This window comes from Leptosomus discolor, chromosome 11 (genome assembly GCF_034619465.1).
Source record: "Leptosomus discolor isolate bLepDis1 chromosome 11, bLepDis1.hap2, whole genome shotgun sequence".
NCBI lineage: Eukaryota > Metazoa > Chordata > Aves > Leptosomiformes > Leptosomidae > Leptosomus > Leptosomus discolor.
This window is the reverse complement of record NC_141401.1, coordinates 21,198,745-21,213,284: the sequence shown is the minus strand read 5'-3', so window position 1 is coordinate 21,213,284 and position 14,540 is coordinate 21,198,745. Positions and strand designations below refer to the sequence as shown.

The 14,540-nt window shown below is 36.7% G+C and overlaps 1 protein-coding gene across 2 annotated transcripts in view; it reads right to left on the bottom strand.

Annotated features, from left to right (window-relative positions):
* Positions 1–14,540, bottom strand: part of UNC13C (unc-13 homolog C) — a 156,349-nt gene that overhangs the window by 104,720 nt on the left and 37,089 nt on the right. Inside the window, exons 5-7 of one of the 2 annotated variants that reach the window (XM_086471301.1) lie at positions 13,802–13,807; positions 7,244–7,315; positions 1,908–2,127 (exon numbers count right to left, since the gene is read on the bottom strand). In XM_086471301.1, the coding sequence (XP_086327427.1) occupies positions 1,908–2,127; positions 7,244–7,315; positions 13,802–13,807 (298 nt within the window). The remainder of the gene's footprint in view (positions 1–1,907; positions 2,128–7,243; positions 7,316–13,801; positions 13,808–14,540) is intronic. The other variant, XM_086471302.1, reaches the window with a different exon arrangement.

The window sequence follows — 14,540 nt, the reverse complement described above, 5'->3', positions numbered from 1 at the left end:
ACAGCGAACCACATTCATTTCACTTTATGATACTGTAAGCATCAGCTTTCTTAAAAAATAAAGATTTAACCAACTGCACTGGTCAGTTCATTTTGTCAAAGGAACGTTATATACTTTTAACATAAATGAAACAAAGCACATCTATTTCTGCTATTTGAAAGTCATGGTTCGAATAGGAATCCAGCACTAGCCCAATTCCTTGAAGAATGTACAGAGAGTAAGCTTCTATTAGATCCACTGTGAGGTGTTCAGGTTTGTTTTGAGGCCCTCCTACGAGGTGAATCCCACATCCCTTTTTGAGAATATCAGACCAGATGAATCCTACATTCCATTTTGAGAATATCAGAACCGGTTCAGTTCCCCATCTCCATGTGTTCTTCCTCCTGGACGTAAATAGTGCTAAATAAGATGTGCATAAGGGGAGAGGTTAACTTTAGAAAGCTGTCTCTACTTCCTCCATCAACTTAATGAGTAGTTGGTTGGCAAGTGACTGGGACATGTACTACTGCCAGCAGAAGTACAAGCTCATCTTCTTTTAACTTATTTTCACATCTCTAAGTCCAGGTAATACAAACCAAGTGATTCCCAGCAGTACTAGGGTGTTAAATGACTACTTAAAACAGGGAGAACAATAGGCTGATGGGCAATTGTTTATTTTTAGCAAGTCTCAAAATGTATCTAGAATGAAATGGGACAATTAGTCAATAAGAGTGAACAGGAACTGACATTACGAAAACATACCTTCTTTTGACCAGGTAACAGAAGTTATTTGCACTTATTGGAGAAGCTACTCACGATTATCTTCTTTATACACTTTTGAAAACTCGCCACCAACAATCATTTAATGCTGCACAATACACTTTTATAATATTTGATTTTCAGAGCAGACATTCTTAGTTGTGAATCTATGTCAAAATCTTAGCTGTCAAACACAGCACAGTTTCAACCATAGTGTGGAATCACAACTAAGTACAGTTAAGCAGTTTGACTTAGAAATTTGTCATTGATTTATGCTCCATGGGGTCAGTTGCTCTGGTAAATTGTGATTAGTTTCTGAACAATATGAATCGTGAGAATCCATCCCTTGTGACAGCTACTCACATAAAGAACGCAGTGGGAAGAAAGAAGACCTGACTGGAATATCTGTATACCTTTCCTACATGCAGAAGCTAGGCAAACACTCAGGAACATAACAATGGTGAACAATACGGAGTAACTCTGGAGCTGTAAAAGCTCCTTCCATTCCAAAATCGGAATATCAGAAAGTCTTCAGGTCTTGATTTTCTATGGTTTAGGATCTTGTGTAGTAATTGTGCTGTAATTTAAGTATGGTTTAAACACACCTCAGATATTTTTGGAGGAGAATGTATGGTGGCTGGAACTAATTTGGCCAACGAAAAACCAAAGAAAAAGGTTGTTTTATCTTAATTCCAGCCCCAAAGGGCTTCCTTCCACATACCTGGCTTGGTATTTTGAAGGGACAAGATCCTATTTACTCTTTCATATTTTTGTCTATTCTATAGGATACTAATATGACTACAATAAGTACTAGATTTTTTAAAAACTTTACTTGGGCATTTCTTATGTTCTGAGCTAAACAAAATGAAGAGGGTTTACATTATGTAACAAACTGCTCTGGACGTTGCCTTAGATAGTGGAAAATAAATAATATATTGATGTTACCAAACATTATTTTGTAACTGATCAGCAACATTTGGCAAGTTCCAAGGACAAAAGCAAAGTAGGTATTTTGTAAAGTTTCTGGCTGGCTTCTCAGCCAATGAACATCAACGCGCTTTCCCTGATTTCTGCCAGTCTGGCCCTTCATTTCAGGAAATACCTGAGTTTATACACAAAATCAAAAGGTGTGAAGCATTGCAAAGCTTTAGCTGTCAGGGAATACTCACTCTGCAAACAGTCAGCATTTAGGAGGTCTTGGCACTTCTCATGGCATTTGACACCACATTCAGTGCATCTCATGCCCTGTCTGGCTATGCCCCAAAGCAGACCTTCACATTCATAACAGTACGTGGGAGTTGTAGCTGTCCAAACTTCAAAGTTATGAGGTGTAGTTGATGATATTGGATAGATCAAAGCCTGCAATGTCTTCTTGAAAACATGTATTTTCTGTGGTATAAGAAAAAAGAAAAAAAAGGACTTCAGCTGAAGTATTGCTTAATACAAGTGAAGTGGAGCTTAAGTACACATCATTACACTTACAAAGTTACAAAATACCAGAACACACACAGAAGTATGAACTAATTTGCAAAATACCTATTTACTCATTTTGCCTTGCAAATGGAGGCGAAACAACCCTGGATGACCATTTTGACCGATTAAAGAAACAATAGTTAAGTTGGAATCATGTCAGTCAATTAACAGAGTCCTATATATTTTTTATATTTTGAGGCAGAAATTAAAATATTCATTAACATTACATTCATTGATGCATTCTAAGTAGTTACCTAATACATTACTTCTGAATATTTAAATACTTCCTACAGGAACTTAGACACACTGCACAAAATGTACTTTGATCATATACAGCGCTATTTTTTAATACTTAATGTCTATATAGTCTCCTCAGCAACTAAAAGTGGGCCATTTTTATGGTTCTATTTTGTCTGTACTCCTATAGTAACATACTCATCATTTCCTTTTTAAGCACCAAAATGCTTTTTACCTGTAAACAAGAATGATCCATACTCTCAAAAATCCACACCTGTTTCTTGGACTGTGTTGGCTTAGGATCCATGACAAGTTCTAGCAGAAAAGCAGTTATTGGCCATTCACTGATTAGTACTGCAAATAACCTGAATCTCAGCTCCTTAGTGATTAATAAGGTGAAAACGAAGCAATCCCTGAAGTCCCTTTTGTGTGTAAAACATGGGCTTATATGTCCACAACGGTCTGGTTTGTTTATTTGAGCTTTGTTTTCAGGCACCCAGATCTTCTAAGTCCAGTTGGTTCATTGGGAATAAGAAAATCTCTGCAGCCTGTAGGCAGCATTTGGCACCACACAAAAATATGACCTTGGTTTATATAATTTTTTTCCGCTAAATGCACACATGGCTGCCACGAGTGTATTAGAAATTCTAGACCTATTCCCTTATAAATGAATAAAGTGTCTCTTTTAGAAAGAGCAAACCGTATTAAATGAGGTAGCACAGTGGGAAGCGGGGTATTTCTGAAAGTTTGTCTGTCCTCAGTCTCGTGTGGATATAAAGTAAGGCAGCTGTAACGCTAACTGTGTAGCTGTAGCAAACTGGGGAATAGCATTTTAGAATTTGCACGGTTTGTCCATATAAGCTTTAACATCAGTCCCACAGTTCAGACATACAGAAAGCAAGGCTAACTTATTCAGCTGAGCATTTGGTAACACTCCCATAATTTTAATATTCAGCTCTGGTAAGTGTATGCTGGGCGCAAGATATAAGCCTGTCTAACAACATACTGACATGCTCTTGGGTTTATATATTTGCATCTCTGCTCAAACGTGTGAGATATTCTGCTAATGTTGTCTGATAGAAATAAAATACTGTTTTGTGTGCACATCTGCATAATTTTGCATAAACAGAGCCATCAATTAAAGGACTTTTGCTACCACAGGAAAACCATTACCACGTAGCCATAAATCTACCATAGGTTCGAGCACCACAAATTACAACGGCAAACGTTAAGTAGCTCAGGCTGCAACAACTCTTATCGAAGTTCATAGTTACATGCTGAAAACAACACCCATCCTGCGAAGTCTGGCCAAACCCGTGGGGTCAGACGTTTCATGGACGTCTGATCCTTGCACCTCTGAGAACACTGTAGAACTGAACAAAGAAAAGCAGCTGATAGAGCAGGGAAGACTAAAACCCATTTTAAATTGCTCTCCAGGGTGCTTGCTTAGCCTATCCTAGACAATTAGCCACCTAGTAACTCCCCTGAAAGCATGCAAAGGTTGCACCGGGTTGACTTGGCAGACCATAAGAGGGACTGGGCTAGTCATGGCCACCTAACTTGGCAAACTTCATATTTATGCATTTCTCCACCCTGTCTCCCATGTCACAGCTTACCAGCTACAGGGATCAGAAAGAAAACTTCAAAAACAACCTAAAGTGAATTTATGCAGCTTGTTGAGGAATCATGTTTCTCGGAAACCACCAGGTCTTTGAAAATTCCTTTGCAGATTACTCTCTCTTACTCCTGAGCTTCAGTGGTATCAGTACAAATCCTGCCCTTTCACCCTGCTCAGCTTCACTGTTTTTTTCACGGCATAAATTGTTTTAGAATTTTGCCAGTAACTTCCATCTATTTCTGAAGTAATGAAATGGCACAGCTCAACAAGCCTTGAAATAAACATCTGAGGGTAAACAAAGTTTTCAGCTGAAAGACACAATTTATGGATTGGTTTTGCTGCTGAACGTGATCTTTCCCCTGTTGTTAATAAAGCAAACTGCAATTGTAAAGGAGAATTTTATTTATCTTACAGTCTATGGGCTTTCATTCCTAATGCTTTTCTCTGTTTAAATGTATCTGTTATATGCATCCACTGAGCCCTGCGCATGGCAACATTTAGCACAATTTATATATAGGGGGATTATTTAGTTATCTGCTTATCCTCCAAAGGGAAGTTTATTTCTGTCATATAGCACTTGAGATTTTTTTCACTGTCATCAATGTACTATCTTCACAAACTTGCAGCTCTGTGTCTTAGTTCAGCAAAGCAATCAAATGAATGCTCAACTGAAAGTATATGCTCAAGCCTCACTGAAGTTAATACTTTGGCAATGCTTAAAATGTCTTCGGATCAGAGCCTGAGAACGTACAAGCTCACTGTATCATGAATGCCTTATACCAGAAGGAGGGTAATGCCGGCTGGCAAAGCTCAAAGCATTTAACCTCAGGTTTTAATTTTTGGAGTAGTGGCGTTTGATTTTTCATAGAAGGCATTAGTTCAAAGAATTTCCATACTGAATCCAATCAGCCAAATAACCTGCTTCCACCAGAGTCACTAATATTCCCTCCAGAGAAAGCTGAGGGACAGTAAAAACCAGAAAAGCCTTAATCAGAGGAATAACTTATCCAAAGGGGATTTTCTTCCTTAACTCTAATCGGTGACTGCACCTCTTCATCCGATCTTGTGGGGAGTATCTGGACAGTTCTTGTATACCTGAAAATGTCTGTTCTTTTTGTTTTCAAATCTTGGTTTACTTAGTTTTAATGACGCCTTAAGGCGTTAAGTTCTGCTTGCTACACGCAGACCAAGTAGAAAGGAATTACCTTTCACTTGTCTTAAACATCTTGCAAGTGGTGTACAATGGTACACAATGCCAGTGTACCATTACATTTATCCTCAAAGGGTACTCAGTTCCCTTTAGTATGTCTAGTGAGGGCTGGCATAAGACAAGCTTCTCTTATTCACCTCTTCTCTGAATTAGCTTTTTACATTTTCTCATCAAATGACCTTTTACATATCTAAATTATATTTGTGGTTTGCCTTTGGACTTATATTTTTATTTAAAGATTTGTTAAAAAATATCTTTTTCTGGTACGCAATTTTTCATATGGCCTGGTTCAAATGGAAGCCAAAGAGTACAACAGCATAAAAACACATTCAACTTATTTTTCCCTTTCCATTCCTTCTGAAACATAATTCAGTAGTTTTTTCTGATTGACAGCAAGCGTTGGATAAATGTTTCCATTGATCTCTTCACTGGGATTTGCTGCCAACCTTTTTTCCTCCTGAACAGCACCACTTGAGCCAGAATCTGTAAGTGCAGTCCAAATTATTCTTTCTTGTCCTGCATTTGTTGGCAATTAATATTATCACCAAAACTTGCACCTTTAGCCTTCCAAAGTCATGGCCTGGTAGTTGAATGAGGAAAAGCATGTAAAGGAACAGTTGAACCTTTATTTATTGTCATAAAAGGTAGTAATATTTATAAATAGTTTTATTTGTTTGTTTAGGAGACATCTTTTAGTGAAGCATATGGAGTGTATTAGGGTCTTTTACTGAACTTAGATGTTTGTGTAGCAGCTGTAAAATAGGTAGAAAAAGTCTATTTTACACCCCACACATGGCATAAATTTGTTCTCTATAATTTTCCCTCAGCCTTTAAGTTCTTTTTAAGATTCCTTAGTTCCCCTTCGTTCTATCAACCTTCATTGCTATTTTGAGATAGCAGAACAACATAACTACTGCTCATGCTGAAAGATCATTTCAAACAGCAGCTGTTTCCTATCCCATCAATCGATCCCTGAGCACTACCAAATTGTTCCTTTATGATTACCATATAAGCACAGAAGTTCAGAATAAATCAAAGAAGAGTGATGGCTGCGTGTATACTTGTGCTATGGGTTTCAGTTCCCAGAGTATCTGTCAACATATTCTGCTCTTCCATTCTTCTACTATGGAGCTTAACAACAGTGTAAGACAAATGCCACACTTCATTTCTCTGAATGTAGGATATATTCTAGAAGGCTATGTTTGCACTAGCAATTTAACAAACACATAAGGGGCGTTTATGCCTTCAAATTAGTGCATTTGCTTTGTTCAGACATGTAAATCTGCTTGTATCACACTTCAAGTATTCCTGGAGAAAATGGCACCTTTGTGTTTTTGTTTAAAATAAATTTCTTTTGCAAAATGTATGTGAAGTCAATAATGGAAAGCCACAACACACTGTTTTTACTAGCCATGAGAATACAATTTTTCAAAAGATTCCTGGTCACTTGTATGAGTTAAATATTTCTTCATCTAGAGTCACACATGTTATTCCCAGGAGTTACATTTACAAAATCAAATGGTGTCCCAGGCACATTTAGGGACTGGGGTAAAAAACCAAATGGTCACACAGAAACCTTCTTGCAGAGTCCTGTCACTCTATAATTGGGATCATGGTGTGATTAAGAGAGACAGGCGCTGAAAGACTGCAGGTAGAGCATGGTGCAGCTGGGTAATTTAAAATAATGGTTTCCCCAAGTAACTGTTTTGTAAAACAAAGGTTTCTTGCTTAGTCTCTTCAAACTGTCATGGAGGGGAGTCAGCAGAAGCAAACCTGGTCTTGTCACCATGGATCAGGCAGCAAATTCCGCTCAAGATCGCTGAAAGTTCCTACAGAGTAAATAGAATGCTTATACACACAGTTTTATCCAGTTTGGAGTGTCTAAGGCCGAAATAACTCCTAAAGAGCTTTGAACACAAATTTCATCATTATTTAAATGACTTAAAACTGCCACTGGAAGTACTTACCATTTCATCGTTGTTTATGGAGGTCCGGATGAGCATGGCCATGGAAATACCAGATTTTCGAGCTGCAAGTGTCTGTTTAAAGCAAATGCAAAACTGTTAAAAACTGTACTCTTAACTCTAGTCGTTGAATCTAATGGAAGGTAAGTAGTACTTGATTATGGTATTTGGTTTATGCAAAACTGTAGGAGTTACACAAACTTCTAGTTAACGTTTGCAGCACACAACTTTGAAGGTTTCAGAACATAATGCAAGTACACTTTCATCATCATTACTGTTTCTTTCAGCAGTGCCTAGCTGAACCGCCATTTCTAATATAAAACCTGTTATTCAGAGGTTTATGACTCAGGTTTTTTAAACCACAGGCTGTCACTGTTCTTCCGCTTTGCCAAGCAAATTAATACGGTACAAGGACAAGCATACTGCCCTAATTTAGAAGCTGTCTGTACCTTCAGCAACATGGGAGACCATTTTGCAATAGTCTTATGGTTCAAGTTGTTAGTCCAGATAATTTTTTGTAACTCACTGAGCATTTTTAAACTCTGTGTGTGTATAAAATGCTACTTGTCTTAAAAAGAAAAAATCCTTTGGGAAACGTGAAAGTAATTTTTTTGCTTGAAGACAATATTCATTCAATACTATGGCTATATGGAGAGATACTCTGGTTTTTGGAGGGAGGAAAAGGCTAGAACTCTGTCTCAATCTGTCCTCTTTTGACCACATGATGTTATGGGTATATGAATACTGCCTAGTTCTGAAGACTATGTTCTTGGTTGTAGAGACAATCTATTTTGCTCTAGTATAGTATGTATAAAAGAACTCAAAGCATTTTTAATATACAATAAACAAGGAAATTTTATCTTCCTTACTGCAATATCCCTGTAATTTAAATGGGTCCTTGAAAATTAATTAGAGAGCAGAACGATCAGAAGGAAAAGGACCCTGGGGAAGTGAGTTCTATGTGTTTTCCAAATAATATTTCAACTCTGCTTATCACTTCTGCTAGCAGTAGTCTTTCTGGCCTGACAGAAACAGGTAAGATTTACTCCACCATACAAAATATTAACCATAACACTGCTATATTACTGTATTTTACGTGCAAAATTTGGGTCATCCATCTTTCCCCTGTTCTAAATCCTTCCAAGTGTGCCTGTATACTTGTGTTTTATCTCTGTTCTTCCATAATCCAGCATCTGCTTTGTCAGACGTTGCTGCCCTCCTGGTCTAGCAGTGTTAGGATGATCAATTCTATCACCCACTAACTAAGTCTGTTGTTGCCTTTGTTGTGAGGAGGCAGATTTTCACCTTACTGTGAACTGTCTCTGTAGGCCACCGTTATAGAGCTATTACAGCAAAAGTTTCAATGATATTTCACATATGACATTCTTATTTTTGTGAAATACATATTGGGTCAGAAGCAATTTAGGCTTACATCAACAGAGGAACTGCATCATTAGTCTTTGGATGGAAAGACAATTCCAATTTCTTCCCATTTTATAATTTTAAACACTGACATAATTTAAATGGATTTCTTTTTTTATTTAGAGATATGAAGACTGTTAATTTTAATTTTAAATGTACTCTTTCCCCTGAGAACATACCCATTCAATTTTGAATAACTTTCCCTTGATAATAATCAAACCTCCAGATAGACACAAAATCATTAATCTTGTGAAACAAATTATAGGGTAAGAAGTCTCCTTGGCAGAGAAATATTTTATTTGATTCATCACTGATCTATTACAGGTAATATGGGTTGCAAAGAAACCTCCCCCCACTTTTTTTCTTTTAAACCCTCAGCAGTTTACCAAGCTTATGCCATTAATCTGCTATCAGTTTTCCCACTGTTAACCTGTTTGCTTCTCTCTAACCATCTTTTCCTTCTGTTTCTGTGGGAAATTCCATTGGTGTGCACCAGTGAGACTGACAAAGTGACAGGGAAGATTAACCAGGGCCCAGGACCGCCTTTTCAAACCTCCTATGACAAAACCTAATGCTAAAGTGAGAAATGGCAAGCAAAAATGTTTTTGGAACATCAAGAAAAAAAGAAACAATTTCCACAAACAGTAGAGTTTTAGGTTTAAAAAGATTTGTTTTAAAAGCACTCATCTTTTGAAGCATAGGTTTCTTCTCAAAATCTCGGAAAGCAGGCATTTAAATTTACTTGCCTGCAGTATTTCAATTTTATAGTTTTGACCTCTAGTCTTCATGCCCCTTATGCTTAGAAAGTGATTTGATCCTTTTAGGTCTAAAATACACAATCCTAGCCATTCTAGGCTATAGAGCAGTACGGACTACTTGTCAGGGCAGGAATACAAAGGGCTTAATAACATTAATGTTGAATACAGGGTAGTGAATGCTGCTGTGGTCTGTCCTCCAGCAGCACATCAAAGTAGAGGAGCCAGCAGGAGAACTGCAGTTTTATGCTACCAGTATAAGTCAATAAACAGATACTATTTCCTGTGAGAAAAAGGAAAGTAGGGAAGCCATTTCAATTTTGACTTATGTGTCCTTGAGGCCCAGTTCTCCCAAGGGCTACTCCTGGAATCATGTAGCTTAAGCATTTGCTCCTGAATCAGAAACGTGTTTAAAATCATAATACAGTGTCCTATATAAAACAACAAAGCCTAAGATAATTAGGCTGTTCTTAATAAAGTGTTTGTCATGTTGGAAGGATAACAGAAGAAAGTGATACCTAGAGGGATTTGTGATAAATCAGTAAAGTTAACAGTCATTATGGATTAAACCTATAGGGATTTTAGTGAAGAAACTCACAAGGATTATTTCCATTTATCTATCACTGTCAGAATAAACTGCATCTTCAAGAGAAAGCCCATACATAAAATGTTTCTGTTCTCAAATACCATAGTTGGTGACAATTCAACAGCTTGAAGCAGTGAAAACACAGAACAGTGTCTGTTCTTAAGGATGGTATGGAGCAAGAAGGATGGTACGGAGCAAGAAGAAATGAGTATTTTGGAAAGAGGAAGGGAAAAATGCTGCCAGACTAATTTATGGGAAACAAGGTGACAGGTTATGAATGTAGCAAGAACACTTTTCCCCCTACTGCCGTTCTGTTTTTAAATGGTATCAAGGAAGAAAGGTAAGTGCAGCTAGTCTTCTGGAGCCTCCAGGAAGGAAGTCCGAATTGCCACAGCATCAAAAGAACAGGGTGAGCAACAGTAACCCAAAGCCTTTTACTACTCCTCTTTAACAGATGCAAAACTTGTTCGGCAGTTCACACTTGCTTACTCTCTCAAACTGACATTCAAAGACTACCTCACATCTTTCCTTATAGGAGAATTTGACCTGCAGAGTGTAACAATCTCGATGTAGGTACTATTGCATGATGAACATATGGACAAATTTATAAAAAAACAACAAAACAAAAGCCAAAACCCCTCCAAAAAATAAGAGAATATGATAAAGGAGAACATCATCTATTTAATTTTTAAAATTTTTCCAAATCCCTAATTTTAAAACCTGTATGAGTCTCCTTTGTGCTTAAGTCCTTTTAGACCCCCTAATAACTTGTATCTATACTGTCTTACGTATTACCTCCAAACTTACCTTAGCGGCTTAAATAAAGAAATTAATATAGTTAGAAGTTATTCTAGCAAAAACATTGAAAAGTGGTAACCATAAGTAAAAGAGAACTAGACTCAAGCTACAATTAAATGTTAAATGAAAAATGGTGTGGGTGAAAAAAGAGCCACCTGCCATGATGAAATAAAAGCAAGCTGTGCTTTGAGCAGCTAAAGTAGTGTGGAGGAAGTAGCAGTCAAGCAAGTGTTCATGAGTGCTGGTGGTACCATGGAATAATCAGTCCTCTGTTTTCACAGAGGGTTTCAGTTTTCCTGATCATCTTTTCCTTTACAATTTTTTCTTTACAAGAATCTATAGCCTGCTATCACCAGGAAAAAAAAGTTGAAAACAATGTATTGTTACCACTTTACACATATCGTATTTTTAATGCAATGTAAAAGTTACCTACTAGAGGTGAATCTGACCAAAAAATACACTGTTTTCAGCATTTAAGTGCTGCATGATTTCAGAACTGTCCCTTTTTGAGCCACTACAGGTAACTTATCAAGGCCAGGCTGGGTGGGGCTTGGAGCAATCTGGTCTAGTGGAAGTTGTCCCTGCCCCTGACAGGGGAATTGGACTAGGTGATCTTTGAGGTCCCTTCCAACCCAAACCATTCTGTGATTCTGTGATGAGTCTACGATCACTTAGGGATCTCAACTGTATTATTTTGAAAGACAGATTTGTACTTTGTTGGGGGGAGGGGGAAGGGGGGTGGGAAGGAGGAAGAAATCACTCAAAAAGAAACAAGCTCTTGTCCAAATTTACTTTTCTGTTTCCCATATTTTTTCTATTAAGAAAGTTGATGTGTGATCCTGAGTTGTTCAACAGAACTGCAGTAGTAAGCCCAGAAAACAGATTTAGAAAGGAAATGGTCATTACTGGACACCACTGTATAGTACCATTTACTTTTTCTTCATGTTTGTTTTTATAGCACGGCCACAAGAGCATGCCCCGTCCAAGCTCTAAGATCATTCTGAATATTAAGGTTAGTCAGAAATGGCATGGGAAACAACAAAACCAAACAAGTTCATAAAGATTTTATTAATTTCCCCACAACTAAGTCTTAATTGCTGGAACACACGTTTGAAATATAGGACTGTAATCATATGATTATGATTTCCATTTAGTAGAATTAAAAGACCGCAACAAATATACAAATACTGTTTTGAGTATGTTTTATCTATATAATGTATGAATATTAAAATATTTGATCCAATTTGTCTATTAATGGTTAAATGAGTTAAGAAAATGGACTGCAAATAGCAGATTTAATGTAAAATAGTCCAGATATTTAGCTTTTACCTAATAATTAATCTGGCAATGTACAAAAACTGAGAATATGGCAGCTGCAATTATACAAGTGTCTTCAATGTTAAAAGAGTTTAAAGTACCGTAATCGAGTTCTAGCCTCTCTAAATGCTTTTGTTGTGGAGACACTTACATAAAAAGAAGTATCGGTGCATTATTGTTTTAGCTGAAACGGGTAGTTGTTTTATCTGGTGCATTCATTTCAACAGTATGAACCAAGCAGACTGTTTTACAACATCAGCAAGGATTCACAAGTTATACTTGTGTTCTTATACTCAAATGATAAAGCCAAATAATAATATATTCTTGAATGATCAAAAGAAGAATTTTGCCTGATTACAGCGATGGTACAGTATAAAGTGACCTTTAAGTCAAATGAAATCAGGAATTTTCTAGTTTTCATAACATTTGAAGTGATGACTTGCATTAACAGAAGCAAAGATTAAAGCATAGTGAGACAGAAAAACAGAACCAGCTACCTTTGCCTAAGACCGGGCAGATCACCATCGTGAGTTAAGTACTTGTAACCTCCACTGTAATTATTGCTATTCCTCTTCCTGGTTGCAGTACCACCCCAAATAAAATCCCTAACTAATACAAAAGAGAGAACATGTTTGTTTAAAGGTAGAAGTTACAGAGACTACATCGGCAAGTGCACTAGATACTCTTTTCTGGCTCCACATTAAACAGAGGTTGGTTCAATCTCTCTGTACTGGTGTCCAAACAGCTCTCTGTATTGTTGCTCCACTGGAATGACTATTTCTCCATGCATTGTCTTTCCCTCCTATACCAGGTATGTTCTACTAGAACCCTACTAGTGACCCATAGTGAAACTCACGACTGCAGAGACCTGTTCCTGCAGGCGGATTTTGACTGCCTTATCCTCTCTAATGACTCAATCCAAAACAAGCAGGGAAAGCAGAGAGTCCCAATGCATTAGCAAAAAAACTTATTTCAGAAATTTAGGAGAAAGAGAACTAGTAAGGCTGCTGTTGAAAGCTGGATATTTCAAACAGGAATTTATGGAACCAAATGAGAGTCAAAGATACCATCTTAAGAAGATGTACATCATTTTGATAAATCTTATTTGAGATACCATGTTGAAAACATGAAAACTAATGCAGAGAAGTTGGAAGTGCAAAGGGACTAGGTAAATAAGGAGGGACCTTTACAAGTGCCAAAGTTGGTGGAAAAAGAAGGTATTTCCATGAGTCATTAATTTAGTGATCAGAAAAAATTACATCGTAGTACATAAGAGCCTTTATTTGCTTATGGAAATTCACCTTTCACAAGGCAGATCGCAGAATTTAGGTGACTGATACAAGAGGATTTCAAAGTTTCAATTTCTTTTTATCTAGTTATCTAAGGCTGTTCAGTTCCACTGTGGAAGCGTCAGCAATGCATCCTAAACAATTGGTTTGTATCATTAGAAAGGACATTTGGAATACATAGACAACTTTTTAACAACTTTTTCTAATAATTTTGGCATATATGATGCAGAGGACAAGACATTCACATATGACACAACTTCACTTCGGATTAAATTCTTCGTCATAAAATTGTTTTTCTCTTCCAATATCAGGTCATAAGAAAATATGACATTCATTAAATTCCTAAGAGTTGTTATGAACATTTTAGAACATTTATTAGTATAAAAATACTTACCATAGCCTGAAAAATCCAGCCGAGACAGGAAAAAAAGTTATAAAGAATATTAATAATTTGTCAGATTTATTGCAACAACAACAAACATTTATTTCAGTCAGTGCCAAGAGAGTCTAGCACTCATTTCTAGCAACAGTATTTCTATTTTTCTGAAGCAGTTATATAAGTAAACACACAGAAAAAGGTCATTTACAATGTATCAGATCTTACAAGGACTTGAGAATGAAGTTACTGATTTAAATGAGGTATTTTGGAATCAACTTATTACAAGCTCAAAGCTCACAGGAGATTGCTTAAAATACACCTACCTTCAAATACAAATAATCTTTCAAAGATGAAGACAACCTATGCTAAGTCTGAAATAAGTTCCTTTTAAGTTGGTAAAATTGTTTCGGGTTTACAGCTGCAGAACTGAATTGTAATACAATTTACTACTTTAAAGAAGTATATAGTTAAACAACATATAGTTAAGAGCTATACTAAGTACATAATGATTAAATTTCAGAATAAATTTCAGTTTCGAAACTTTGCAATTTACATTTATCAAAGGTATAATTCCTTCAAGAGGAATTATCCTCCAATGACCGGACAGTAAAGCAGTAATTGTTACATAGTAATCATTGACATATTAGAATAACAAAATGAAAGTTTTATTCCACCATTGAACGTGTGAATTTTCTTTTTTGTTTCACTCTGACAATTATTATGTTTTTCAAAGTGAATAGTTAATGTCTTAACT